The sequence below is a fragment of the Haliotis rufescens genome, unplaced genomic scaffold (assembly GCF_023055435.1).
Source record: "Haliotis rufescens isolate VD_foot unplaced genomic scaffold, xgHalRufe1.0.p SCAF_22, whole genome shotgun sequence".
Classification (NCBI taxonomy): Eukaryota; Metazoa; Mollusca; class Gastropoda; order Lepetellida; family Haliotidae; genus Haliotis; species Haliotis rufescens.
The window spans coordinates 5597210-5624943 of NW_025963913.1; the positions used below are offsets into that span (position 1 = coordinate 5597210).

The 27734-nt window shown below is 39.9% G+C and overlaps 3 protein-coding genes across 3 annotated transcripts; 1 reads left to right on the plus strand and 2 right to left on the minus strand.

Moving 5' to 3' along the window:
• Nucleotides 1-1861: 1861 nt before the first annotated feature.
• Nucleotides 1862-7148, minus strand: LOC124136280 (ER membrane protein complex subunit 3-like). Its single transcript, XM_046502153.2, has 7 exons — nucleotides 6978-7148; nucleotides 5974-6031; nucleotides 5760-5853; nucleotides 5394-5498; nucleotides 4442-4523; nucleotides 3608-3687; nucleotides 1862-3083 (listed from the first exon to the last, which is right to left on the minus strand). Exons 1-7 carry the CDS (start codon nucleotides 7124-7126, stop codon nucleotides 2881-2883), a joined length of 771 nt encoding a protein of 256 aa, XP_046358109.1. The 5' UTR covers nucleotides 7127-7148; the 3' UTR covers nucleotides 1862-2880.
• Nucleotides 7149-7351: 203 nt separating this feature from the next.
• LOC124136279 (protein UXT-like) lies at nucleotides 7352-14196 on the plus strand. Its single transcript, XM_046502152.2, has 5 exons — nucleotides 7352-7536; nucleotides 9135-9216; nucleotides 9699-9766; nucleotides 10976-11147; nucleotides 12941-14196. The coding sequence occupies exons 1-5, from the start codon at nucleotides 7466-7468 to the stop codon at nucleotides 13004-13006; spliced, it is 459 nt and encodes a 152-aa protein (XP_046358108.2). The 5' UTR covers nucleotides 7352-7465; the 3' UTR covers nucleotides 13007-14196.
• A 544-nt stretch (nucleotides 14197-14740) lies between these two features.
• Nucleotides 14741-24681, minus strand: LOC124136278 (protein FAM185A-like). The gene is made up of 7 exons (XM_046502150.2): nucleotides 23940-24681; nucleotides 22006-22115; nucleotides 21379-21471; nucleotides 20449-20629; nucleotides 19548-19643; nucleotides 18528-18659; nucleotides 14741-17940 (listed from the first exon to the last, which is right to left on the minus strand). Exons 1-7 carry the CDS (start codon nucleotides 24487-24489, stop codon nucleotides 17831-17833), a joined length of 1272 nt encoding a protein of 423 aa, XP_046358106.1. The 5' UTR covers nucleotides 24490-24681; the 3' UTR covers nucleotides 14741-17830.
• Between the last annotated feature and the right edge of the window lie 3053 nt (nucleotides 24682-27734).

The window sequence follows — 27734 nt, forward strand, 5'->3', positions numbered from 1 at the left end:
ATGGTGACTTGGTGAAATTGCGGTAAACGTCACTTCGAAGATGATTACACTCATGTAACGATGTGCACGTGTCTGTGTGGCTGCTTGTACCAGTCCGTAATCCACTCAGACACTTCATACTGACTCCGAGCCGTCCAGTTGTATCATTTCATTTAATTTGTTTGTTTGTTGAAAAACGCAGCACAGACCAGTGTTTGTTGTGTTGTGATGTTTACTCATATATTTAAGAAATAAACGACGAGAGGGAATTGTTTATCGTGCAATAAAACGCCGCACTCAGCACAATATTCCAGCTACATGTGGCGGTCTGTAAATAATCGAGTCTGGACCAGACAATCCAGTGATTGACATCCTGAGCATCGACCCACGCAATTGGGATACGATGACGCGCATCAACCAAGTCAGCGAACCTGACCACCCGATCCAATTCGTCGCCTCTTACAAACATAGTCGCCTTTTACGGCAAGCATGGGTCGTTGAAGACCTATTCTAAACCGGATCTTCATGAAAAATGAAAAAATTGTGGTTGGTTTGATTAAATATAGCTTTTAAGTATGTCTTATAATGTGACATCACCTCTTGCGTGTGGACGAACATGAGTGAATGTTAATTGACGCCAGTCCGCAATATTCCAGCTGTTATCGCGATAATCTAGTCTAACCAGTGGTAGACATGACACACAGTAAGATAACAGCAGAGAAGTGAAGATTGTTTCACCTCGCTTGTTGCAGTATTATAGGACAGGGGGAAGGACTCAACCTCTCCGAGTGGAAGTAATAGAAATCTATTTATATACGCATGAGGTCGTGTCTACCACTATCAGACTTATAAGTGGGTGAATCCTGTGTGTGGGTGTATGGATGTTTATGTGTTGGTTTGAGCAAATATTGGCTATATAGCGGATAAAATAATCGCCCTTCGACAGCCTTTCTCATTGATTGTCAGGTAACTATGTTTACACTGTCCCCACGAAGTAACATTGGAGGGGCGGGGCCAACAGAAATTCAACCTTCCTGGTTGCCTGGGGCAAACCCTCCACTGTTTCCTATACCAACATATTTTGTGGAGGTCAAGAAAGTGACAATTTTGTTTACTGTCCTTAGTTTACTGGTTTGGAAGATAGGGTTGTCAGGGTTCATTCATCACTACAAGTCTGACAAATGTTCATGACTTTTCCAAGGTATGATGCCAGTTTTCAATTATATTATATCAATGAAAATCCAGACAAAATAACCAACTTAACTCACTTAATTCAAACTTCTTACTTTGGTCAAAATATGTATTATTAATTATTATATTTTGCCATGACTCTTTTACGATTTAATAAAAGAATATTTTCCAAAACTAATCCTAGATTTGGAAACTCAAAACTACAATTCCATGGCTTCTCCAAGATTTCATGACCCATACTCTTCATGACTCTTTTACGATTTAATAAAAGAATATTTTCCAAAACTAATCCTAGATTTGGAAACTCAAAACTACAATTCCATGGCTTCTCCAAGATTTCATGACCCATATGTCTATAACTGTCATGGTGTCAGACGTCAGCATCTCATGGACTGGTGGGATATCAAGGATAAGCTATTATTCAATCTGTTTGTTCAGCTTTCAGAGTTTCTATTTAAGTCCTACACCTGTGTTGCAAACCTATCAGATAAGGAAGACAATGAGACAGATAGAAATTGAAGCATGGATGCATCAATTCCAAGAAACAAATAATTAGTAAGTTGTGGCCCAAACGTTAGAAACAGTTATATTGTCCTAAACAATGTAAGGTCATAGTAATATTTGTATCATCAACCCTAAAAACAAAGCAATCCATAACAGAACATGCTTCACATATAACTCAACACTGAAACCTGTTTGAGAACTTTTATTACACAAAGGGAAAAAAGAAGTACTGCTCATTCCTTGACAGTCACACTTTTCTTTACATTCCTCAAGTCTGAATAATGATACAAACAAGGACTACAAACATCACTCCCCATCCTCAGAAATAACAATGCATGATGTAAACAAACATTGGTTTCCCAGACACACATAAGTGAAACACCAGTGCAAGCATTCCTTCTCCCAAACAAATATTATTTTCATTCTTCTAGTGTGAAGAACTGAAAGGTTTGTTTATCATGGATGAGGATGGTACACAGAGATTTGAGAGCAGCTGCTCTGAACATTCACACCAATACATGCAGCAGAACTATGAGTGAGTTGAGTTCAACGCCACTTTAAACTGTATCAGTCATATCACTGCATGTCAGCTTGATGAGAGAGAAAAACTCAAAGTGATGCAGGTCTTAGACATTAACCACTTTGGTGCAATCCACAAGCATGGGTATACTTCTACAAACCTAGACAGATAATCAGGGCGTACAGAGATTCAAACCCAGCATCGCAGGTTTCTGGCACCCAAGGGATGTAACTCTGCACAGCAAACTGCAGAGCCTTAGATGACTTGGCTACTGTGCCACCATCCCAAACAACTGATACAGTAAACTATGTTATAACATGCATGATGTATGGTGAATCTTTATATGCTATTTATGCTTATTTGATGCCACAGTCAGCAATATTCCAATTATATCATAGCGACTTGTAAATAATCAACGACTTAGGTGACTGGGGCACCTGTTTCCGAGCACAACTACGAGGAGTGTAGGATGACAAGGAAACTCGAGATAAATACACAGTAACAGCATATAAATGACACAAGTATATCAATATTGACATCAAGTCTGTATTTTTATCTTATTCCTCTATACACTAAACAACAAATGGTACAAAGATATCCTTAGTATAGTGTCAGAATATCAGAAATGAATTGTTTTTACGAACAAAATTTATGACTTACATCAATACATAGCTCAATGATAATGATTATGCAAATTTGTTTTTGATGTATATAGTTTCTGGCTGGATGATGCCCCCTGTGAGCTCCTCCTCCACCGCCTCCAGCATCCAGTCATGAGTACACACCTCCAGGGCCTCCCACTCGGCCTTGAAGGCCTTCATGGGGTCCGGAGGTGCCATCATGGCCGACCCTGACATCTGCTCCTGCATAACTCTTGTCTGGTCAGCAGCTGGCAACAGGCAATAGGTAAATGGTAATCAACATTTTTCAAAAACATTCCATGGCTTTTGGGGGAGTATCGGCAACTAGGCTTTTGGCTATTATGCAGTCCTCACAGATTTAAAAAGAATCCCTGAATCACCATTTTATCCCATTCTTATTGTTCCACGATGAGGACATCAACCCACGTGTCTATGATTACCTGAAAATTTATACTGACACAGTGTCCCAGTTTCACACATAGTTATTTACACAGTCTAGATCCTGGTAAAAAATATGGCAACATATAGTGCAGTGTTCAAAATAGTTTCTGGACAACCCAAGCCGTTCATGTTCAGGGATGCAAATTAGCACTAGCCTGCTAGCCTGGACCAGTTTTGTTAATATTAAAGGCATCCTAAGCATTAGTAGAAATTCAAACATTTGGGGGGTATTGCTATATGTTATCACTAGCAGACATTCTTGGTTCATTTCCATCCCTGAATACATACAACATGTAGTGAAGAAACAAATAACAATAAAGATCATAGTTACCATTGTCTTGACCAAGTATAAGGGTGTACATACTCCTCAACCCAAACACATTGAGGAAATACCATGAGGCAGAGCTCACCCTGCAACACATCAACAGCACATCACTAGTGTTACTTAAATCAGGTCCAATATAGCAGCAGGAAATTATTAAAAGGTACTAACATTTATCAGGATCTATATGAGTGCATCCCAAGTCTTCATTTCACTATCCTATACACTATTCAATATTAACATGGTCTTGGGAGTCCTTGGACTGCCTCTATGTTCTGGTGGTAGAGTGTCCGCCCGGAGAGCGGAAGGTCCGGATTTTAATCCCGGCTGTGTCATACCAAAAGACACTAAAAGATGGTACTTGTTGTTACCCTGTCTGGCGCTCAGCATTAAGGGGCTAAAACAAGGACTGGTTAGCTCGAAGTCAGTATACCATGTCTGAGTGGGTTATTCATGTTAAACTGCTTCATGGTATCTCGGTGGCCTAGCACTATAAATCGGCATCAGTCCGAACTAGTACAAGCACGCACACTCACACGCACACGCACACACGTCGCTATAAGTGCAATAATCTTGGATGCAACATTTCACCTCACCTTGGGAGTCCTTGAGGTTTGCTGCTATTGTATCAGCATCTAGAGGCCCCTCAAGTTTCATTTAAAAAATAAGGGTTATGACAAGGGCCCTATTACTTTCAAGCTAAATGTTGTACACTGCTAAAGTTAAATCTGAAAACCACATTAATGTCATCAGGTTCATCTTGCAAGAAAAGGGGAGCACTAAAATAAATTACATTTGAGATCTTCTTACACCATGAACACAGGGCACAGAATCCTCACTTACCATGAAGCGTCGAGAGAGGCCAGCTCTACTCCTCGCTGCAACATTGGCTTAAATCTCAGCGTTAGAGGGAAGGGAACCTTTGCTGTAAGCAGATGACACTTGGTTAAATTTCAATGCATCAACCACTGTCAACAATAGTCAACATTCGTGTTCATGTATAAATGTTAAAAATAAAACACAAGCACAAGATACTGAACAGGCATTTTCTTCTGTTTATTTCATGTCTTCTTCAAAAAGTAAGTGAGTGAGCAATATTACAGCAATATCAGACGGGGGACACCAGAAATGGGCTTCACACATTGTACCCATGTCGGGAAACGAACCCGGGTCTTCAGCGTGACGAGTGATTGCTTTAACCACTAGGCTACCTGACCACCCCCTCTTCAAAAAGTAAATTAAGTTGAACAAAATATTCTCTTGTCTGCTTTTCATGCTTATTATTAACCCCTATATATAAATAGCTACGTTACTGAAAATATACCTATACCTATCACTTTAACAATAAACACTAAAATGTAATAGATACTAAGATAGAAAAATATGCTACCAATTCAAACAAATTTTAAAAGTAAACAAACTTCATATAAAATATAACTTATAAGGGAATTGATCGAAACTATTATATAATATCTATAGCTGAAAAATGCATTACAGTAGTACCAGATTACTAATAACCCTGAGTGGTGGCACAAGGGGAAAAGCCATGACTTGTCATGTCATGTGCTTGGTTTGATTCCTGAGAAGGGGGACAATGTGTACAGACCATTTCTGATGTTCCTCTGATATGACATGAAGGGAATGTTTCTAAAAGTGGTGTAAACCCATACTCCCTCGTTAATAACCCTTGTACCAGTTCTACTCGGAATGTGATAAAGATAAGATTTATTTTCAATGATTATACATTGTATATGGAGAGACTGTTTGGTCATCAAAAAGGGTCTAGTCTACTTACTGGTCAAGAATCCTGAAAAAGCCCAGTTGATCCAGCCCCCGATGACAATCATAGGAAGAACATTGGTGATGTTGCCTTTCATCATGTCTGTCATCATTGTCGGGTCTGATAAAGGTATGATTAACATGATGAAGCTTCAGTTTCATGTATTTCACACTTGAGTCATGTACAATGTGATATGATTAAATGATGTTTCAGGATCAATTTAATAATAATTGTGTTTATTACTTTACAGGATTAAATCAAGATAATAAGTGAATACTTAAAGAGATTCTTTTCATTTACCCCCCCAATGCTTTTACATGTCAATGTCTTCCTACACTACATGTATAACACAGAGCTCTAGCACGACATGACCAAGTTTACCTGTCATAGGATTCTTGACCTGGGCTTCCCTTTTTTCTGTTTTGAAGAATCCCTTTTCAGCATTGTTGAAGAAATTCTTACGAACCAAGAATGACTGGAAAACAGAACAATAATTATGCATATAATTATGAAATTTATTACTTCATCATTTTCAACAATGTTCAAGTTGGGAAGTGAAATAATAGAATAAGTTTTCTGCAACAACATAAGTTACCTGTTTTGGTATATATTTTCCATTTTCTCTCAGTATTCTGCTTCTGATGAGTGCATGGCTGTAAGAAAGCAAACAATTAATAAAGCACTGTGTATGCATAAAGCTTATAAAATCATGACTATGATCATGAAGTTGGCAAAAAGGTTTCCTACATACAAATCCTTGGATCATAGGGCTATAGCATAAACAGCACCAAACAAAACGGTAACTAGCTTCGCATAAATTAAACATGTTTGACATGAATATAAACTGATTTTAGATTGTTGTTGTTGTCATAGGATGAATAAACCCTAGGGAGTACTGCACTTTACCAAGTGCATTTTTTCGGATTTAAAAGCAACGGGGGGCTTGTGCACAATCACACATAATGCATGTTAGTATTGTTACACTAAATTATATTGGATTAACGTGTTGACAGCGGTGAACTAGCTAACGCCTAAACTGAAGGGTCGTAAAGGGTTGTTTTATTTGGCAAGGGGAACTCAACCCTAAGGACCGTGAAGGTGTGTTTTATTGGAATACCTAACCCTAAAGATCGCCAAGGGAACTGGGTCAGAAAAGGAATCCAAGGTCTAAGAGTAGAGTTGGGGCACAGTACTACCCATATACAATTCTATAATAACAATTATAGAATTGTAGTGATGTGGTCCTATGGCTGGGTGTAGTATACCCTAACCCACAGGACCATGTGCCTCGTCTACGAGTTTTTTGCGAATTTGTTTATTATTATTAGTTAAATGATCCTGTGCCTAACCCTAAGGCAGGATCAACGAGGCACGCGTGCCACAGAGAGGAGTCTAATCAAGTCGCCAATTAGCGCTTTAAGCTGCGCCCGGTAATCTGCAGTCTTACCCAGTAACCCTGCAGTATTGCCAAAAAAATTGAATTTTCGTCTGAAAGTCTGAACTTTTGTACCGATGCCAAAATTTATATTCGCAAATATGAGCTGTAGCTGCACGTCCGTAAACCGGCGAAACAAATTAGCTATATCCATTCCGACATACCTGTCAGATACTTGCTGTAATTCGGACTTCTTTTCTGAGGATATCAAAATTGTCACATAATGTCTAATTATGCCAATCAGAAATGTGATTAAAACTATAGGTAAGAAAACCCAAACTCTAATGTTGGAATCAAGCAGCAGCTCCGCCATGTTGATTTTCAGAGGAAGTGACGTCGGGTATCAGGGACTGTTCATTTCTATGAATTAAAATACATTAGCATAATAGAATATTAATAAGTTGATTATCAAAGATACATTTTTTCACACTATTAATTAAGACAAATACTGTATATGATATCATAAGGCGGGTAGATACTTACATGGTCATTGTTAATCATAATGAACGAATAAAAATATATAAAGAAACAACCCGTCCCTCGGCAACGAGCACCTGCGGGTTGACTACTTTTTACTGATTGTCCTAGTCACTGAGGCATGGTCAAAGCAAGATATCAAGAAATGTGATATGCATTGAGGTTTCATGCAATCATGGCAGAAAGAAAATCCAAAGTAGTCGAATATGAAAAGTTCCTTAATGAAACGTTAAGAGAGGATTTAAGGTATCTTAGTTAAACATAGTTCAATTATCACTGAGTATTGATCTAATATTTTTGTATAAGATCATGTTTGTTTTTGAAAGGTTATCAGCTCCTTATAAAATGTTTCCTTATATGACTCTCCTATTCAGACTTGCTAAAGTTATAGATTGGAACATGTTGATGATCCTGCTACACATAATCAGATAATAAATAAAAACGTACCTACACTGATGATGTTACTGTAGATTAGGGCAGGTACAGGTATATGTACAGGTTTAGTTGGTGCAAAGACATATATACAAGGGCTGGGACAGCTAACTCGGGTCTGGTTGGTCCTGAGCAGGATCCGGGTACCCACAGGACTACCCTGACCCGTGGTTAGTCACATATAACTCTTTCTTTCTTTCTGACGATGCACACATTACTTTTGACATGTATATGTTTGAGTAAAGATAAAGCTTCAGTCAACTTCAGTGTACACATGATCTAATCGACTGATACATGTGTATCTAAATAATTTTGCCAGGGCTGCGGTAAAACAATTCCCAATCAGACATTTTGTTCCCAACTCTTGAGACCTGCAGTGGGTACCCGGCTAGGGTCGGGTAATAAGGGGGTCGGGTATCCGGGTAGTAAATTTGGACTCGTCCCAGCCTTAATTTAATATATATACATCTTTGGTCGGTGACAATAACATAAAACTCCATGGTTACGCTCAAGTCGCTAATGTTCACATTTCCTTCTGACCATGTGGGTAGGGTTGGATAATAGGGTGGTCGCGTACCCGGCTAGTGCCCTACTGTAGATCATGCATCAAGGTAGATCAATTCTCAAACTATGAGACCGCCTCCGTGGTCTTGTGGTAGAGCGTCCGCCCGGAGAGCGGAAGGTCCGGGGTTCGATCCCGGGCCGCGTCATACAAAAAGACGTTAAAAGATTGTACTTGTTGTTACCCTGTCTGGCGCTCGGCATTAAGGGGCTAAAACAAGGACTGGTCGGCTCGGAGTCAGTATACTGTGTCTGAGTGGGGTATTCATGTTAAACTGCGGCATGGTATCTCAGTGAGCTAGCACTATAAATCGGCATCAGTCCGGACTAGTACAAGCAGCCACACACACACATACACGTGCATGCACGTCGCTATATAAGTGCAATAATCTTGGACGCGACGTTAAACCCAATTTCACCTCACCTCAAACTATGAACCACAGGTTTACTGCCCCTCATAGAATAGGTCTTCAGCAACCCATGCTTGCCATTAAAGGTGACTGTGCTTGTCATGAGATCGCAAGAAGCGACTAACAGGATCAGGTGGTCAGACTTGCTGACTGGTTGATGCATGTTATCGTATCCCAATTGTGTGGATTGATGCCTATAATATCAATCACTGGATTGTCTCATCCAGCCTCAATTATTTACAGACTGCCATCAGAGAAGCTGGAATATTCCTGAGTGCAGCGTTAAGCAGCAAACAAACAAAAATTCCTACAGCTGTGAGGTTGTTATGAGGCTAGGGTGTAAAGCCCTTTTCTTGTGTTTACTTGTCACATGTAAACACCATGCATGTATGTATTATCCAGTGATCATGATATGATTGTTTTCAAATATCTTGTGCACAGGAAAATACTTGATGAAAGAGACAAAGTGTACAGTCAGATTGCAGAATACCTCCAACTGAAGACAGTCATTGAAAAAACAAAGGTGACAGTTTAGTCTTTAACAGATTGCATGGCTTGAAAATATTCATTTTAAGTCTGTCAACACAAATTCATACAATAATATTGCTATATATCACATAACTGAACACCTGTCAAATGCAGTTTAGCGAACTTGACCATGCATATCCTGGTGTAATGCAAGGGTGACAACACTGAATGTGTGTGCATAGGTTGTCTGGTATCTGTCAAGATGTCTGTGAAATGGTTTGCTACCATACTGAAGAAAACATTTGAGATAAACAAGGAAAAATTATGCCGGTAAGATAAAGCTTTCTGTCAACCGGTCCATGGGGTTATACAATGTGATGTACCCTGTGTGAGAGGCTATGTAGTCCTCGCTGGTACATAGACACACTCTCAGGGTACATCACCCGATTTACCCCTCAAGACTGGTTGACAACTAATACTATAGTATAGTATTGTGTTTCAGCTTTTATCAAGTTTATAATATTTTCTCATCTCCAGGATGCTGATGGCGGAGAACTGAAGACACAGGTAGATCTGGGCTGTAACTTTTATGTTCAAGGCAAAGTGTAAGTAAAAATGTGTTCACTGTGATTGTGGGCAGACAAATATGGGCCCAAGGAACATTTAAAAAAAATGATTTCTGTGCTACAACTATTGTTTTTCAATGTTTGACCTCTACTTTTAACTTGGTTACATAACATAATTATTTGCAAAACCTGTCAAGTCTTGGGATAAAATAAAAATTAATTTGAAACTTTAGAAACATGTTTGTTAAGTGTGTTTGTAAACAAATTGTTGGACAGTTGAAATACAGAAAAATTCAAAAAGTGAAATTTGTAGGAATTAGGAAACATCAAAATATTAACTTGCTTCATGTGTTAATCTTTTTTATTTTTGTAAATTGCTGCACTAGAATTAATAAAATTTTACCACAGGTTCAAATAATCTACAGCTGAGGCTATTTATGCACGCAGACCAGGGTTCATTATAATGGGGTTGGGGGCGGGTGAGGTGGATGGGGGGCAGGTGGCCCAGTCATCTATGGTGGCTCTGCAAGTCTCATCCCTAGGGCAGAACAGAAACAGTCAGAGATCTTCATCAATACAGGCTTTCCTCCCACATCTCACCCAACTCACTCACTCCCACTGTATCAGTGATTTTGGCAGGTACAGATGACTACATATAAATGCTTTTTCTGTTGACAGCTTCACTTACTGTTTTGGGCCGAATGTCTTTGCAGGCAGTTGTGTACCTGTGATATTACAGACACTAATCACTCTCTGACATTTGAACAATAGTGTGACCATCTTCTTAACTAAATGTAAAAGTCCAGTTTCCACCCTTGCTGAACTAGTCTGGAGTTATGGAGTCATATTTTAGCTGAACTAACAAGTCTATGAATAGTCCAATCAAAATCGCATAACAAAATCGACATAAGGTTCATAAATAGCTGCGCAGATTTCTGTCGATTGCAGGATTTGTAAAGCATGTGTACCACCAACTCGGCATCAGCAGATATTTTCTTAATCTTTTCATGTTTTTAATGAAGGTGCTCATGTGATTTGATGCATATCACAAGTGATATGAGAGGTGGAATCTGATTGGTCAATAACAGGGACATAGATGTGATATTGTAATAGCAACTAGTGGTGCTTCGATCAAGCCCAGAAATTCCAGCGTAGTTTGGCAAGGATGGAAACTGGACTTGTACAGTCATTTAACTCCCTGGCCTCGAGAAGATGTAGTGTGACTGTATTTCCTGTGTGTGTTTGCAGACCCGATACCGCCAGGATATGTGTAGCTGTAGGATTTGGCTTCTTCCTGGAGTTCAGCCTGGACGAGGCTCTCAAGTTTATTGATAAGAAGACTGCTGCCCTGACAGACAAAACTGATCAACTGTCTAAAGATGCAGCTAAGGTCAAAGCTCACATCAGGCTAGTTCTGGAGGTGGGTTGGACAGATGCCCACTATCATGGCCACTTGGCACAGTTCTTACATTGTTTGTTGATACATAGTAATTGTTATATTTCTCATCTTGAAATAAGTAGATCACACCAGTCCTGAAGTATCCAAGCTTGTGATATAATATGGGGCAGGGGGTATAGGAACAGAGTTTGTCTGCCCATCCTCCGTCCATCCGCTTCTCAATAAGGACAAATTTTCTCAAAATCTTTTGAAGTTAGAGCAATGAATTTTTACACGCATTTTACTCGTCACGATTTCAAAATTAGTTCGAAAATTGTGTGTTAAATTCAGTTTTGTAGAGTTAAGGACCTTGCTCCAAGCCTTTCAGCTCAGTGCATACTGTGTGAAGTGGGGACAAGTTTTCTCAGACACTACTAAAATTACATGAATAAAAGTTTGCTTGCCTATCTAAAAGATACTTCTCAAGGCTGAGTTTGAAAATTGGTGCCATAAATTATTTTTTCCCAGAGTTGCATCCCTTGCTACATGTTCTTAGAATTTGTCCATTCACAGTTACAGCCCTTGATCCATATTAATTTACTTTGTGCGTAGTGTTTGCAATGGGGACAGGTTTTCTCAGAAACTACGTAAGTTATATTAATGAAACTTGGCAAGCACATCTAAGAGATACTTATCAAGACTGAGTTCGGAAATTTGGAGCCATAAAATATTTTTATCAGGGGCTTCTTGTGTGTATTATTTTTACATTTAATCAGATTTTTCTTGACATAAAAGCCACCCTTGTGCATATCAATTCTTTAAGTTTTATTGGGACTCTTTTTAGTTAAAGTTAACATTAAACTCCATATTATTCACTCCTGAATGAACAAACAAAGTTCTAATGTGCCCAGTGGCTTTGTTTTCTTGTTTTAAATGACTTTAGGCTAAAAGGAAGAGACAGCCTAGGTTTCTGATATACATTAATTAATACCAGTGTCCACTACTACTGATATCCTTTTGGCATTTCCTGGTTAGAGCAGGTGCCCAGCAAGCTTAGTTTGTTGTATGAGGTGACGATATAGACGGTCAGGCTCAGTGACTTGCTGGTATGTGTGTCATTGGTCTCAGATAGCATTGGTCAAAATGTCAATCACTGGCTTATCTGATCCAAGTTATTTCCATATGGCTGGAATATTGGTGAGTGTGGCGTTAATCAACACAGATGTTACATCAATCAGCCACAAGTTGGCAACAATACTTGGGTGTTAGCCAGTGTCAAGTGGCCACAAAGCCTTCTTTTTTGTTTTACTTTGTTTGTTTGTTGTTTAACGCCACACTCAGAAATATTCCAGTTATATGATGGCTGTAAATAATGACCAGACAATTCAGTGACTGACATCATGAGCATCGATCTACGCATTTGGGATACGATGAAATGCATCAACCAAGTCAGCGAGCCTGACCACCGAATCCCATTAGTCGCCTCTTATTACAAGCATAGTCACCTTTTACGGCAAGCATGGGTTGCTGCTGACCTAATCTAACCTGGATCTTCACAGATCTTTTTGTATTGTTGGTTTATGAAATGCTTGATCTAAAATTTAAGTTCCAAATTAACTTTAAGTATCAGCTGGTTTCATTGAGTTTTGTAAACCAACAAGTAGAAATATAAGGCCTAATCTGGGTTTAGGACCCCATTACACAAAGCGATCTCGACTATCGTAAAATCTATGTTAAAGTATCGGAGTTATGATCACCTCTTGCTAGGGTAGCTTTGCGATAGCTTTAAAATTATTCAGTTCATACTGTTGACAATCTTAAGTGTTCATTTTAAGGGCTTGAGAGAGGTACAGCTGATCAGTGATAAACCTGATGTGGAATACCGTGACCCCCAGGCCTGATGGAGCACACAGTGAGATGAGGGGTGGGATGCTGACAGTGCTGATGGAGCACATCATCCTTGGCCTAACCTCTGATCCCCTAGCCTGATGGAACCTGATAGAAGTCACCCTCCTGCCCTGATGCAAAGTCACCCTCCTGCCCTGATGGAACTCACCCTGATCCTTCTGCCCCGAAAAAACTCAACCTGACCCTCCTGCCCCGAAAGAACTCAGCCTGACCCTTCTGCCCTGAAAGAACTCAGCCTGACCCTTCTGCCCTGAAAGAACTCAGCCTGACCCTTCTGCCCTGAAAGAACTCAGCCTGACCCTTCTGCCCTGAAAGAACTCAGCCTGAGCCTTCTGCCCTGATGGAACTCACCCTGCCCATATGGAACTCACCATGATACTCCTGCCCCGATGGATCTCACCCTGACCATCCTACCCTGATGGATCAGGCCTGTGTTGAAGCGAGCCATTGTTTATCAGGTTTGTGTTGAAGTGAGCCATTGTTTTTCAGGCATGTGGTGAAGTGATCCATTGTTTATCAGGCCTGTGTTGAAGTGAGCCATTGTTTATCAGGCCTGTGTTGAAGTGAGCCATTGTTTATCAGGCCTGAGGTGAAGGACACCATTGTTTATCAGGCCTGTGGTGAAGTGAGCCATTGTTTATCAGGCCTGTGGTGAAGTGAGCCATTGTTTATCAGGCCTGTTGTTGAAATAAGCCACTGTGGTGTGTATCATTGTTTATCAGGCCTGTTTAACTGTTTATACAGAGATACGATTTTCACCCAAGATACTTCAAGAGTACTCTCAAACTCAAAACATGGAATGAACTTGGGCATATTTACAGATCCATGGTTTAGAAATGAGACGGAGTATTGTGAAATAGACACATTGTATATATACTATTCATGACAATAAAACACATCATCATAAACTATAAAGTGGACAATATCATTTGCCAGATCATTCAGGTGGAGGGACTGTCAGATTTGATTTACCAGCTCTGCTCTTCAAATGGGGGTCAAAGGATATCAAACACCTTGAATAGCTGACATATTTCTGATGCCGACGCTGAGGATATTTAATGTAAGATTAAAGGACAACTTAATTCTTGTGTATGACTACTAAAGATTTGATAATTAGGAGGTAATTTCTGTTCAGATTTGTAGGTGTTATTGAGTATATGATGCCTGGAAATTTGGAGCCAAATGCTTAATTTTTTTAATTTGTGAAGGCGAAGATAAAGATACTTATATTCAGTAAAAAGTCCTGGTTTCTGTGTTCCACTCCCATTTAGATTGCATCACACGCTCCCAGCAAGGTTAGTTACAACGAGGATGCAGTCGGAAAGCAAATATGGACGTCATGGACACATATTGTACCTACATTCTATTCCAAATTTGATGTGTACATTTGTCGTGTCATGCTCTATATCTGCAGGGCTCTTGAAATCGCGAGAACCACGGAAATGGATCCAGGGGTTAGTGTAGGTTTACCGAAATGCTTGCCCTGGATGTTGTCACTTGTGCTGTGATGGGTAGATGGCTAAGGTTGTCGTGGATACACATATCTGCGACTTGTGATTGAAAGTAACTGCTTTGAACACAAACTGTTAACTATTAATTTCAACAAGCTCATTTCACATGTTAAGTACCCTAGTCTGGTCTCACCATCAAAAGAACGGGTCTTTGAAAACTACACAGTGACACACTGTAATAGACACTCAACACATGCAAAAGACCAACATTTATACTGCAGTTGTGGAACACTTTTATTTCGTTACATTATACAGTGACCTGATAGCGCACCCACACAAACTGATTGCAAGTACCATTGGAAAGGAGAGAAATTGGAAGTGACATGCTGGCCCTGTTGCATGTAATTGATGCGATACACATGTGAACATTGACTAAGACTTTGATATATTTTAACAATATTTTCCATGCAAAACACATGCCATAGAGAACGCCATTTATCATCCAAAGCTGGCTCCAACAGGAGGTACTGCTGCACTGACATTGCTTCACAGTGCTTACCATTGTGACATCATCGGTTACCATGACATCACTATCAAATGACATCACTAATGGCTCTGCTACTGAAGCTGGTTAGCAGTACATTTTACACTTCAGACATGCTTTTAACTGTCTACAAACTAAAAAAGTTTGAAGAATGATTTTGGATGAAAAAATAGAATCTCACCAGAGTGTCTTTTGATATCAAACATATCAACAATCATTGATAAAAGTTTAAATCTCCTTGGCTTGGTGGGCCCAGTCGTCTAAGGCGCCGCGATTCACTGTGCAGAGTTGCGGCCCTTGGGCACGCCAGAAACCTATGATTGTGGGTTCGAATCTCGGTACGCCCCGATCATGTTTCTAGGTTTTGTCAGCACCATACCCGTGCTCGTGGGTTTCACCAAAGTGGTAAACGTCTGAGACCTGCATCACTTCGGGCTTGCAAACATAATAGCTTGTGTCAGTCAAAATATATATGTGTAGATCAAGTTTTGTTCATATCATTTTGGGCATAATTTATTTCATTTTTGGTCGGTGTTGTGAGAAAATAAAAATGCTTATGGACAGATAAATACCAAAAAAATGATGCTAATTTTATTACCTTTTCACTCCAGTCAGTCAAATATGTAATTCCTGACTCAGAAGTCTGTTATTCAGTGATAGTGTTTACCATGCTGACTTGTATATGTACTTGGCTGAAACCTCCATGTGCCAACGTAATAAACTGCAACTAGTGGTGTTTGCAAGTACTTTCACAATCAGAAGTAGCCTTCAGTCTTAACTTATAACTTCCAGTTGGGCAAACACATGCTAACTACAGAAAAAGCTTAAACTTGAAAGTACCATGTCTATGGATAGGGAACTGGGGATTCTGGGTTTGAATAGGGATCCCCTGCAATTTATGCTTGTCCACCCCATGGGGATTCTGGGCTGGAATATAGGTCCCCATGCTTGTCATGAGAGATAACTAAATGGACCAGGTGGATCCTTGGTTGTCCTGGTATCCCAATTGTGTTGAGTGATGTTCATGATGTCAATCATTGGATTGTCTGGTCTAGACTTGATTCTTTACAGACTGCTGTCATATAGCTGGAACATTGCTGAGTGCAGCGTTCAACAACAAACCAACCAAACGCCCAACTAGGCTAATAAGAAACCCAAATAAACTTATGATGTAATGTGAATACTTCAGGAGGCCTAGTACAGTACAGAATGCTCAGTGCTTTATAAGAAAGACATATGCTTTATAATCTGGCGATGTCACATCTGAATTTGGCAACATGGTTAGTGTAGCATGTATTGTGAAAGGAACAAATACCAGTATGACATCATCTAACATCAACTAAGGTGCAACAGTGACTGGCAATGAATGACACAACCACTCCACAATGACCTCAAAGATGACTGACATTTGATGAGGGATTCATATATATATATATATATATATATATTTATATATAAGTCATCAGGGCTGTAGAGGTAAATGTGCCTCGGAATGAGGATGAAAAAGAGTAACCTTGACCTGTGACTAATCTTGGCTGAAAGTTTTTCAAAGAAGGGACCCATTCTAGTGAAGACATGTTCTTTGTTTAATGATAAAAGTACCTGCCGTGATATTGCTTGAAAGTTGATAAAAGTAGCGTAAAGCCAAATGGATCCGTTCACGTGGTTCTTGCAATCTCAAATTAACCGCCCCTGATTTCCATAAATCACTTTGATTTACTGTGCTACTCAGTCTAACGGACCAATCAGAATGCGAGTTACAAAACAGCCTCAAAATTTGGATCAGCAATATCAACAACATGGCGACCAGTACCACTGATTATGATAGAGCATGCAAGAAATCCAACATTGAAAAGCTGACTGACATGAGAAAGAAAGCCCTAAATAATGTTTTTGATGGAAAGGATCTCTTCATGTCTATTAACACTGATGGTGGCAAGTCCCTTTGCTTCCAAGCATTCCCTGCAATCTGCCTATTTCCTTATTCCTTATCTCCACATTTGATTGGTCGGTAAAATGTTAATGAAAATGAAGGAGGGTAAATTGAGATTGCGAGAACATGGAATGGATCCAGGGCTTAGTATAGGCTTGCTGAATTGCGAGCCCTGGAGATGTTGAGGATGATATAGTCACAGTTGTGCCATGACTGTCAGTAGTGATAATCTAGCTGTACCAGACGTTGATCAGTCAAACTGGAGACCAAGGGAAGATGTGCCATTAGCTGTCAGTAGTGATATTCTAGGTGTAGCAGACGTTGATCAGTCAAACTGGAGACCAAGGGAAGACGTGCCATTAACTGTCAGTAGTGATATTCTAGCTGTAGCAGATGTGGATCAGTCAAACTGGAGACCAAGGGAAGATGTGCCATTAACTGTCAGTAGTAATATTCTAGCTGTAGCAGACGTGGATCAGTCAAACTGGAGACCAAGGAAAGATAACCAGTTGTGCCATTATTTTCAGTAGTGATATTCTAGCTGTAGCAGACGTGGATAAGTCCAACTGGAGAACAAGGGAAGATAACCAGATGTGCCATGAACCGCCAGTAGTGATATTCTAGCTGTAGCAGACGTGGATCAGTCAAACTTGAGTCCAAGGGAAGATAACCAGATGTGCCATTAACTGTCAGTAGTGATATTCTAGCTGTAGCAGACGTGGATTAGTCAAACTTGAGTCCAAGGGAAGATAACCAGTTGTGCCATGAACCGCCAGTAGTGATATTCTAGCTGTAGAAGACGTGGATCAGTCAAACTTGAGACCAAGGGAAGATAACCAGTTGTGCCATGAACCGCCAGTAGTGATATTCTAGCTGTAGCAGACGTGGATCAGTCAAACTTGAGACCAAGGGAAGATAACCAGTTGTGACAAGTGATCCTGACTGCTCCTTTCCTTGTGTGTGCACATATCTCCCCTCCCCCTTGGCTGGTGAGAAAACCTGAAACAGAAATTGTTTCAGTTATTACAAACGAAGATCTCAGAGAGGCTCTTGTCTGATGGAGTTCGTCACTGGGTCCATCTGTAATACAAGTATATCCCAACAATGTTGTCCTACAATACCCTTTACACAACAACCATTCAAACTGCATGGATCTTAAAATGCACACACATAACATCACTGTTTGGCTGTGCTCAAAGACAGATCCAGGACTCGTAATTGTACACTTTTAGGATGAAAAGTGACAGGCCTCGCCCTGTTATCCTCATTACTGTGCTTTAAAAGTCACTCATCCTCTCACACATTAAATCATTAAATATGGTATGAAGGTTAAGCTGAAATTAGGCTGAAATAAAATGTTTGTTCTGACTTGAACTATTTTTTTTTTGCTCAGTTGGTTTTTTCTGCTCAACTTACTTTTCACTTTACAAAGAAACACAGTCAAGACAATGACAAGCTCATGGTGTTGGCTGCAAATGCTTTAACATACAATCATACCCAAGGACCTGAGAGTTTGATGAGGGTCATGTTTGCACAAATATACAACCATTATCTGATGTACAGATACAACACATCTTCCTGCTGACCTTCATGTTTGGTTTGACCTTCGTGAGATGATGTCGTGTGGTCAAACTTGATGTCATCATCAACAGCCATGGAATCAGCTATGACTCTCATTTCGGATTCTAGGTCTTTTCTGCATTTCAGACTGATGTCACCTGCAAATACACACAACACATGTACAGAGAATACTAAACATTGCTAAATGAGCTCCCTTGTAATACCTATTCACTCGTTTCATGAAACTGGTATCACAAGGGAGCTTGTTTAGTATTTTAATTATTACCTGCTGTTTATAACTTTTCAAAATGTCATTTGATCAAACTATGGGAATTCCCATTATAAACTAGGTCAAAGATATGAATACAACATTTCACTGTCAAGTGTAAATAAGCAGACATCGATGTGATCCACAACACAATCCAACTGAGTTTAACAGAATAATACAGATCAAATACATTAAAAGCTGACACATATAACTTTAATACCATACAACTGCCATACTTTAGAACTCGGCACCAAAACGTTTATAAACATGTCACAATGTCATAGGACATGATATGCAAAAATGTTGTTGCAAGATACATTGGCGAAGTAATGCCCTGTGACCTCAGCCGAGCAACAGGGTTGTGGGGGTCATTGTGTGTTCATAAGCTCCTCCCAGTGATCTTATCAACCCCACACATTGTCATTGTCAATGTCATTGAATAAGCCCAGCGATGTTGAGAGATTAAACACTGTGTAATGTATGAGGTAGACAACTGGGGTAGGGTATTCACATTGTCAGACCAGTCCCTTAAGTACTGGTAATAATGGGAGATGACCAAAATTGGTATTGTGTGGCCAGAATGGCAGCTGAGAATGAATATAGCTAACTTGGATCAGTAACCATTGGTTAATGTGTTTTGTTTGTTCAGCTGTGACCGGTGTCATCCTGTTTATATAAATGCTCACACTATCAACCACTAGTTTGCATGGTTCACGTCTCTGTAGCGTGACACCACTGTGATGCCGCTACAGACGATGCCCAGCCACTGAAGACTCACCTGCACCACAAGACACATCTACTTTGTCGTGTCGCTCTATGAAGACATCAATATTGCCATTGTCAATTGCAGCAGTCAAATCTCCATTTAAAGTATCTGAAGGCAATGTTTTAAAGGATGTCAGAAAACATGTTTTATGATAATAGAATTCATCAATATTAAAATTCTTAAGGATGTCCACAATGTGTATTAACTTTTTTCCACTATGTATTTCTAAAATCTTTATCAAATAATGTAACTGTCCAAATGAAAAAAAGAGAATGGGGTTAGCATGCATTCTATTGTTAGGATTGTGTCAGGCACACTTGTTCACTACCATGTCAAACTCACACTTTATTATATACATGTAGCGAAAATCATTCATCGCGATCCTAGTTTCACATATTTTAAATACACGAATGTATAATAAGAATTAATTTTTGGAATATTATAACCAGATGTGGATATTAAAATCTCTCTCTCTCTCTCCATGTGACTTTTAATCAACAATTCTTGATGTCATTGTTTCAAATTGGCAATAGATTGATTTCAATTATGCAGCTTAAATACACAACAGTTCCAGTTCCAGTTGACATCCTTATGACCAAAATGTGGACATTTCAATGATTATATGCAATAAACCAACATATTACTCATTGCAGTTTATATATTACACACATATATGTATGTATTAATAGTGACTGGTTTCAGGTCAGCTTCCCAAAGTCATACTGGATCTACTACTTCAAACAGACTGCATTTTCTTCAGCTGATTTTGAAACTCAAGGGAGATAACTCAGACCATACAACAGTCATCACTGTTCTGCTGGATGGGTCTGTGTGGTCTGTGTTGTCCTAGGACGTCCTATCACAGGGTGGAGCTGCAAGGTTCAGAGTAGGTTTAAGATGTACCAGTACACACCTACAGTGAGGCTCCCAGTGTCAATTTTTACATCAGTATTTCCATGGCAAGAACCAAGATGTACATCACCATGGCAACTGAAGAAGTGACTCTTGTCTGCATAGATGGCCCCTATATGTAAGTCTCCCGCATCTGTGATACACTCTACAGTTGAACCCTGGAAGCGTTTCCCCTTGATATACTGAAAGGAAGAGTGTTCAGTGAGTGAGAAACTCTTATTAAGTTTACAGATTCGAACAAACGAAAAAACACAATCAGAAAACAGAAATAGTTTCAATTTATTTTTTATTTAGCTGACCACTCAATCTTTGATGGAAGACAACAAAAAAAGTCAGCCACTAAAACCTAATTGTGAGCTTTTTAAATCATGAATGACACATTCTCAGCTACTAGGAACACAATATAAGTTCTTCTCTGCAACATTAATACATATATATATTATCGTAAAAGCATTAAACATGTTGCACTAACAGATTTACCATTTGATGGTGGACAAGGTGGGTATGTTTGATGTAGCCTTGATGTTGGACAAGTTCTTAGATGCGGCCTTGAACATTATTTCAGTTCTGTCAGTTTAATGTGGAAAGAGAGCCAACAGTAATGGAGGCTAAACTCTGGAACCTGGCACAGTGTTGCCACCAAACTAACTTAAGTCAAGGGATTCTTGTCATAACTCTAAATTTTAAAGTAAAAAAAAGAGAGTGTGGACATAGGTCCATGTATCAAACCTGGGATTTGACCCCATGACCAGTGGCCCTGAAGCTGAAGATGAAGCTCAATGAGCCAGACATGCCAGATACCCCATTTGTGTTTTGAAAAAATTGATTTGAAATAAGAATACAGTAGAGACTTTATCAAATATTAATTATTACTCAAAGCACTGAAATGACACAACATGAAAAGTTTGTTGCCATGGAGACATCAATTTACCCCTTTTCCTGCGGCTCTGAGTTTGATGTTGCCCTGCAGCAGAGAGTCACTTGTGATATTCCCATTACTACATTCCACTGCCACCCGGCCACTCTGAAAGGAGGAAGACATCTTATGATTTGTTTACTGGTTGATAATCTTTCAGTAGTTGGTTTAACGCCCATTACAGATTATATTATCTTTTTTTAAAATGTGCAAAAAAGTAACAGATAGATTTGAAACAGAATCAACAAAGTGGCCTAGCCTGGGGATATAATATGGTAAAAAAATTGGGGTGGGGGGTTTGGGAGGTGGGCTGAAATGATTCACAGTTTGGGGCATGGGCAGAGAGAGTTATTTAATTGATAAACATGATAAGTATTGAACATATTTTTCATATTTTCCTGATGTAATTTGATTTTGACAAACTGGTATCCTCTGGGAGGGCTGGGAATAACAACATGTTGGTAGTGTTTTCCCCAAAAATGGAATCAATGTACAATTATATTTGTTTTTCTATATACTCATTCAGGAAAAATCGCAACATACGCCCTGGTCCCCATAATGACTTAAATAATGTCTTCCTAAATAGTGTATTCAGAACAGTGGAACACCAGACAAATGTCAGTCATGTGAGAAAGACAGTACCTTCACACTCTTCAACAGGCAGTCTCCCTTTGTGAGCACCACATCAATATCAGCACACTCCGTCTTCTTGATGGACACATCACATGGCTGTGTATTTCTCACTCTCACATCTAAATAACAAAGAGTGAGTGATCGAGCGATCCAGGGCTAGATTGAAGAAATACCCCCTTTTATGTCGTAAACATGCAAGAATTTTTGTTTTGTCATACAAATATTTTCTAAAAACAGTTGAGATGCCGTGTTTGTCATGCCAGTCTCTTTGGTCCTGCATTTTCATGGACTTAAAGCGTGATATTTGTTCCTCTTTTCAGTTCCTGTCACTGGCAGATCACACAAAAAGTATTGCCGAAGCTGCATACAATTAGTTTTGTTTGTTTGTTGTTTTACTCTGCACTTACTCCACTCAGCATTATTCCAGCTATATGACGGCGGTCTGTAAATAATCAAGTCTGGACCAGACAATCCACTGAATGACATCATGAGCATCAATCTACACAATTGGGATACAATGACATGCATCAACCAAGTCAGCGAGCCTGACCACCCAATCCCGTTAGTCATCTCTAACAACTAGCATAGTCGCCTTATATGGCAAGCATGGGTTATATTTATTCTGACGCCCCCCCACCCAATATTTAGACCCAAAAAATGTCTGAGGTTATTAACATTCCACAAAAGACCTCCTATATGTTTTCCCTTCAAAATGGCATCCTCCATGGTACATGTTTGTTTGTCACGATTTATTGTTTTATTGCATTTTGACAGCTGCACAATCTGATATATTATGAAGACTCTTGGTAAATATGTTCTCAAATGTCATTTTGAACTATTTTGTCATTTCACATTTGATTACCGGTACATTCATTTGAGTGTTTAAAGCACCTCATTTAACAGTCTGCATATTTAAGTACTTAAACAAAACTAGCTCTCCTTCAAATGCTGTTTCAGGTGACATCTAATTTGCAATTGTGCATCATGTGATCATACAGCCCCTAAGTGTGTCCCATGTCACACTGACACACAACAGTCTGACATTTATCTCCACTCCATCAATCAGCACAGAACTTCCATGCATTAATATACTGCATTAGAGTTCATGCATGCGTGATGCCTGCATTCAATCAGATATGAAACACAGGTGTGCATCTGAGTTAATATATTGTGTTTTATTGTGGGTCGTCACAGGTCATGATTTATTTATCATATTTATGTATTTTATGCAAACACGAAGGGATCTGGAGCTCTGAACTACATACAGTGCAACCCTTTACTATCTACAATGATCTAGCTCATTGCTGATTCCTACTAACGTAAATGAACATCTCCGTAATAAATGTCTGCATGTTTTAAGTGTATTTTTTAAGTTTTCTACTAACTGACAGATATTTATCTGGTTCTATTCAAATTTTGGAAAATATTGCAGCCCATATTTAAGAAGGAACTTGAATAATTTACAATGCAGTTTACACTGTACATCACACAATTTGAGTTTACAGACAAACAAAGTGGGTTTATTATGGCTGGAATCTAATTTGCTTGGACTGCCAAATGTGTAGACTAACATCCAGTCTTTGAAATGATATTTTTACAGAAAAGTTCACCGAAATATCTGGCAACAAAATATCACAGATAAAGTCATAGGGTATTATTGCGTGTTTGACAATTTTGTGGTACTGTATTCTAAAGGTAGGCCAATATGATAAAAAAGAGCCCAGAGACTTTCTTCATTTTCAAAACTGAAACTGTCGTAATCTAGGCTTGCCAACTATTATAGACCTGCATGGGCTGGACTTGTTTTAGGAACTGAATCACAGACTACCTAATGATTACTGAAATTAATATGGGTCGACTGTTAATTGATGATTATGGTACATGCCTAATAAAACATTATGATTTGATGGGGAATCTTGGTTGAATAAAAACGTGATATTTACCAAACTTCAGCGGCAGTTTAATGCTGCATATCACAGGTAGGACTATCCCGTCTGCCATGGCGGTCGTCACTGTTAGGTTCTTCTTATCACCACATAAATCTATCTTTAAGTTGTAAATGTCTGCGAATGATCTGGCTTTGTCATTCTGACCATCTTCCTTGGTGAGTATTGTTATTAACGCCTTGTTCATTTCCGGATATTCCTGTGGATTTAGAGTTGAGATTTCAACGTCAAACGGGACATTAATGTCAAGTTTACCGAAAGGGTCCACTTCGTAAATCCATTTTTCTATTAATCTGCTTGCAACGGACAATTCGCCAGTTGTCAAAGTAAGATTTTTTGCTAAAACTCTCTTTGAAACAACGGGTTTGTGCTTACGAGTCATTGCAACCAGCATCATTGCAGATCGGTGAATTTTTCGATGAGATTGTGAGGCTTGTTGGAATAATTTTGTTATCATTTCGTCAGCTTGAAACGTTCGGCAGGTTATTCCATGTTGGAAATACGCACATCTTTGTGTTACAATCCTTGATAACACACATTGAAACATGTCACGATTGACAGGCTAGCGCCGACCTAAGTTCTATCAGTGAAATCGCTGTTTTTCTACACAAAATAATTATGCATTGAAACGCTTGTTCACAGCGACATCTGTAAGGGAATCCCCAGCCTCGTTTTCATATTTTGGGAAATCCCTTCCGGTGGAATTCCCTTCAGATAAAATTCAACGAAGAGGACGTATAATATACTTATTGTGTTTGTGGACATATTTTGTGAACGTCGACCTGTGAACAATTTCTTTGATTGTTTTAGTGTTTTAGATTGATGCTTTTTATACGTGTTTTGGTTAAAATGTTACATAAAATAAGAGTTTGCTTATAACAGCTTAACTCTCACCTTCCGAGTGCTGACATAAAGATATATCAGTTCCGACACTGGCATATGGAAGGGAACGCGACGGGAATGTGTGTGACATGGTATCACATACACCGCGTGACATGGAATCGCATACACGGTGTGGCATGGTATCACATATATGGTGTGACATGGTATCACATACGCCGCGTGACATGGTATCACATACACGGTGTGGCATGGTATCACATACACCACGTGACGTGGTATCACATATATGGTGTGACATGGTATCACATACACCGCGTGACATGGTATCACATACATGGTGTGGCATGGTATCACATATATGGTGTGACATGGTATCACATACACCGCGTAGCATGGTATCACATACACGGTGTGACATGGTATCACATACGCCACGTGACATGGTATCACATACACAGTGTGGCATGGTATCCCATATATGGTGTGACATGGTATCACATACACCGTGTGACATGGTATCACATACAGGGTGTGATGTGGTATCACCTGAACCGCGTGACATGGAATCGCATACACGGTGTGGCATGGTATCACATATATGGTGTGACATGGTATCACATACGCCGCGTGACATGGTATCACATACACGGTGTGGCATGGTATCACATACACCACGTGACGTGGTATCACATATATGGTGTGACATGGTATCACATACACCGTGTGACATGGTATCACATACATGGTGTGGCATGGTATCACATATATGGTGTGACATGGTATCACATACACCGCGTGACATGGTATCACATACACGGTGTGACATGGTATCACATACGCCACGTGACATGGTATCACATACACGGTGTGGCATGGTATCCCATATATGGTGTGACATGGTATCACATACACCGTGTGACATGGTATCACATACATGGTGTGATGTGGTATCACATGAACCGCGTGACATGGTATCACATACACGGTGTGGCATGGTATCCCATATATGGTGTGACATGGTATCACATACACCGTGTGACATGGTATCACATACATGGTGTGATGTGGTATCACATGAACCGCGTGACATGGTATCACATACACGGTGTGGCATGGTATCACATATATGGTGTGACATGGTATCACATACACCGTGTGACATGATATCACATACATGGTGTGATGTGGTATCACATGAACCGCGTGACATGGTATCACGTACACCGCGTGACATGGTATCACATATGTGGTGTGACATGGTATCACATACACCACGTGACGTGGTATCACATATATGGTGTGACATGGTATCACATACACCGCGTGACATGGTATCACATACATGGTGTGGCATGGTATCACATATATGGTGTGACATGGTATCACATACACCGCGTGACATGGAATCACATACACGGTGTGGCATGGTATCACATACACGGTGTGACATGGTATCACATATGCCACGTGACATGGTATCACATACACTGTGTGACATGGTATCACATACACCGCGTGACATGGTGAGTGAGTATGGTTTTACGCCGCCTTTAGCAATATTCCAGCAATATCACGGCGGGGGACACCAGAAATGGGCTTCACACATTGTACCCATGTCGGGAATCAAACCCGGATCTTCGGCGTGACGAGCGAACGTTTTAACCACTAGGCTACCCGACCGCCCCTCCGCGTGACATTGTATCACATACACGGTGTGACAAGGTATCACATACACTGAGTGACATGGTATCACATACACGGTGTGACAAGGTATCACATACAATGCATGACATGGTATCACATACACGGTGTGACAAGGTATCACATATACTGCGTGACATGGTATCACATACACGGTGTGACAAGGTATCACATACACCGCATGACATGGTATCACAGATATGGTCTGACATGGTATCACATACACAGCGTGACATGGTATCACATACACGGTGTGACAAGGTATCACATACACCACATGACATGGTATCACATATATGGTGTGACATGGTATCACATACACCGCGTGACATGGTATCACATACACCACGTGACATGGTATCACATACATGGTGTGATGTGGTATCGAATGAACCGCGTGACATGGTATCACATACATGGTGTGATGTGGTATCACATACATGGCGTGACATGGTATCACATACACCGCGTGACATGGTATCACATTCATGGTGTGATGTGGTAACACATACATGGTGTGACATGGTATCACATACACAACGTGACATGGTATCACATACATGGTGTGATGTGGTATAACATACACTGCGTCACTCGGTATGACATACACCACGTGACATGGTATTACATACATGGTGTGATGTGGTATCACATACACCACGTGACATGGTATTACATACATGGTGTGATGTGGTATCACATACACCACGTGACATGGTATCACATACATGGTGTGACATGGTATCACATACATGGTGTGATGTAGTATCACATACAGCGCGTGACATGGTATCACATACATGGTGTGATGTAGTATCAAATACACCACGTCACATGGTATGACATACACCACGTGACATGGTATTACGTACATGGTGTGATGTGGTATCACATACACAACGTGACATGGTATCACATACACCGCGTGACATGGTATCACATACTCGCGTGACATGGTATCACATACACCGTGTGACATGGTATCACATACACTGCGTGACATGGTATCACATACACCGCGTGACATGGTATCACATACATGGCATGACATGGTATCACATACACCTTGTCACATGGTATTACATTCATGGTGTGATGTGGTATCACATACACCTTACGACATGGTATCACATACATGGTGTGACATGGTATCACATACAGGGTGTGATGTGGTATCACATACACTGCGTGACATGGTATCACATACACAATGTGACATGGTACCACATACACGACGTGATATGGTAT

Bases quoted from the DNA above. Each gene is read 5' to 3' on its own strand.
- LOC124136280 (XM_046502153.2), bottom strand. From the start codon at position 7,126: ATGGCGGAGCTGCTGCTTGATTCCAACATTAGAGTTTGGGTTTTCTTA. The intron at 5,854-5,973 runs GTAACTTATGTT...TCTGTTTTCCAG, and splicing joins GAAAATATATACCAAAACAG to TCATTCTTGGTTCGTAAGAA. The intron at 3,688-4,441 runs GTAAGTGAGGAT...GATGTGTTGCAG, and splicing joins GCCTCTCTCGACGCTTCATG to GGTGAGCTCTGCCTCATGGT.
- LOC124136279 (XM_046502152.2), top strand. From the start codon at position 7,466: ATGGCAGAAAGAAAATCCAAAGTAGTCGAATATGAAAAGTTCCTTAAT. The intron at 7,537-9,134 runs GTATCTTAGTTA...TCTTGTGCACAG, and splicing joins ACGTTAAGAGAGGATTTAAG to GAAAATACTTGATGAAAGAG. The intron at 11,148-12,940 runs GTGGGTTGGACA...GTTCATTTTAAG, and splicing joins ACATCAGGCTAGTTCTGGAG to GGCTTGAGAGAGGTACAGCT.
- LOC124136278 (XM_046502150.2), bottom strand. From the start codon at position 24,489: ATGTTTCAATGTGTGTTATCAAGGATTGTAACACAAAGATGTGCGTAT. The intron at 22,116-23,939 runs GTAAATATCACG...TTTGTTATTTAG, and splicing joins TAAACTGCCGCTGAAGTTTG to ATGTGAGAGTGAGAAATACA. The intron at 17,941-18,527 runs GTCAGCAGGAAG...TTTCTGTTTCAG, and splicing joins AGGTCAAACCAAACATGAAG to GTTTTCTCACCAGCCAAGGG.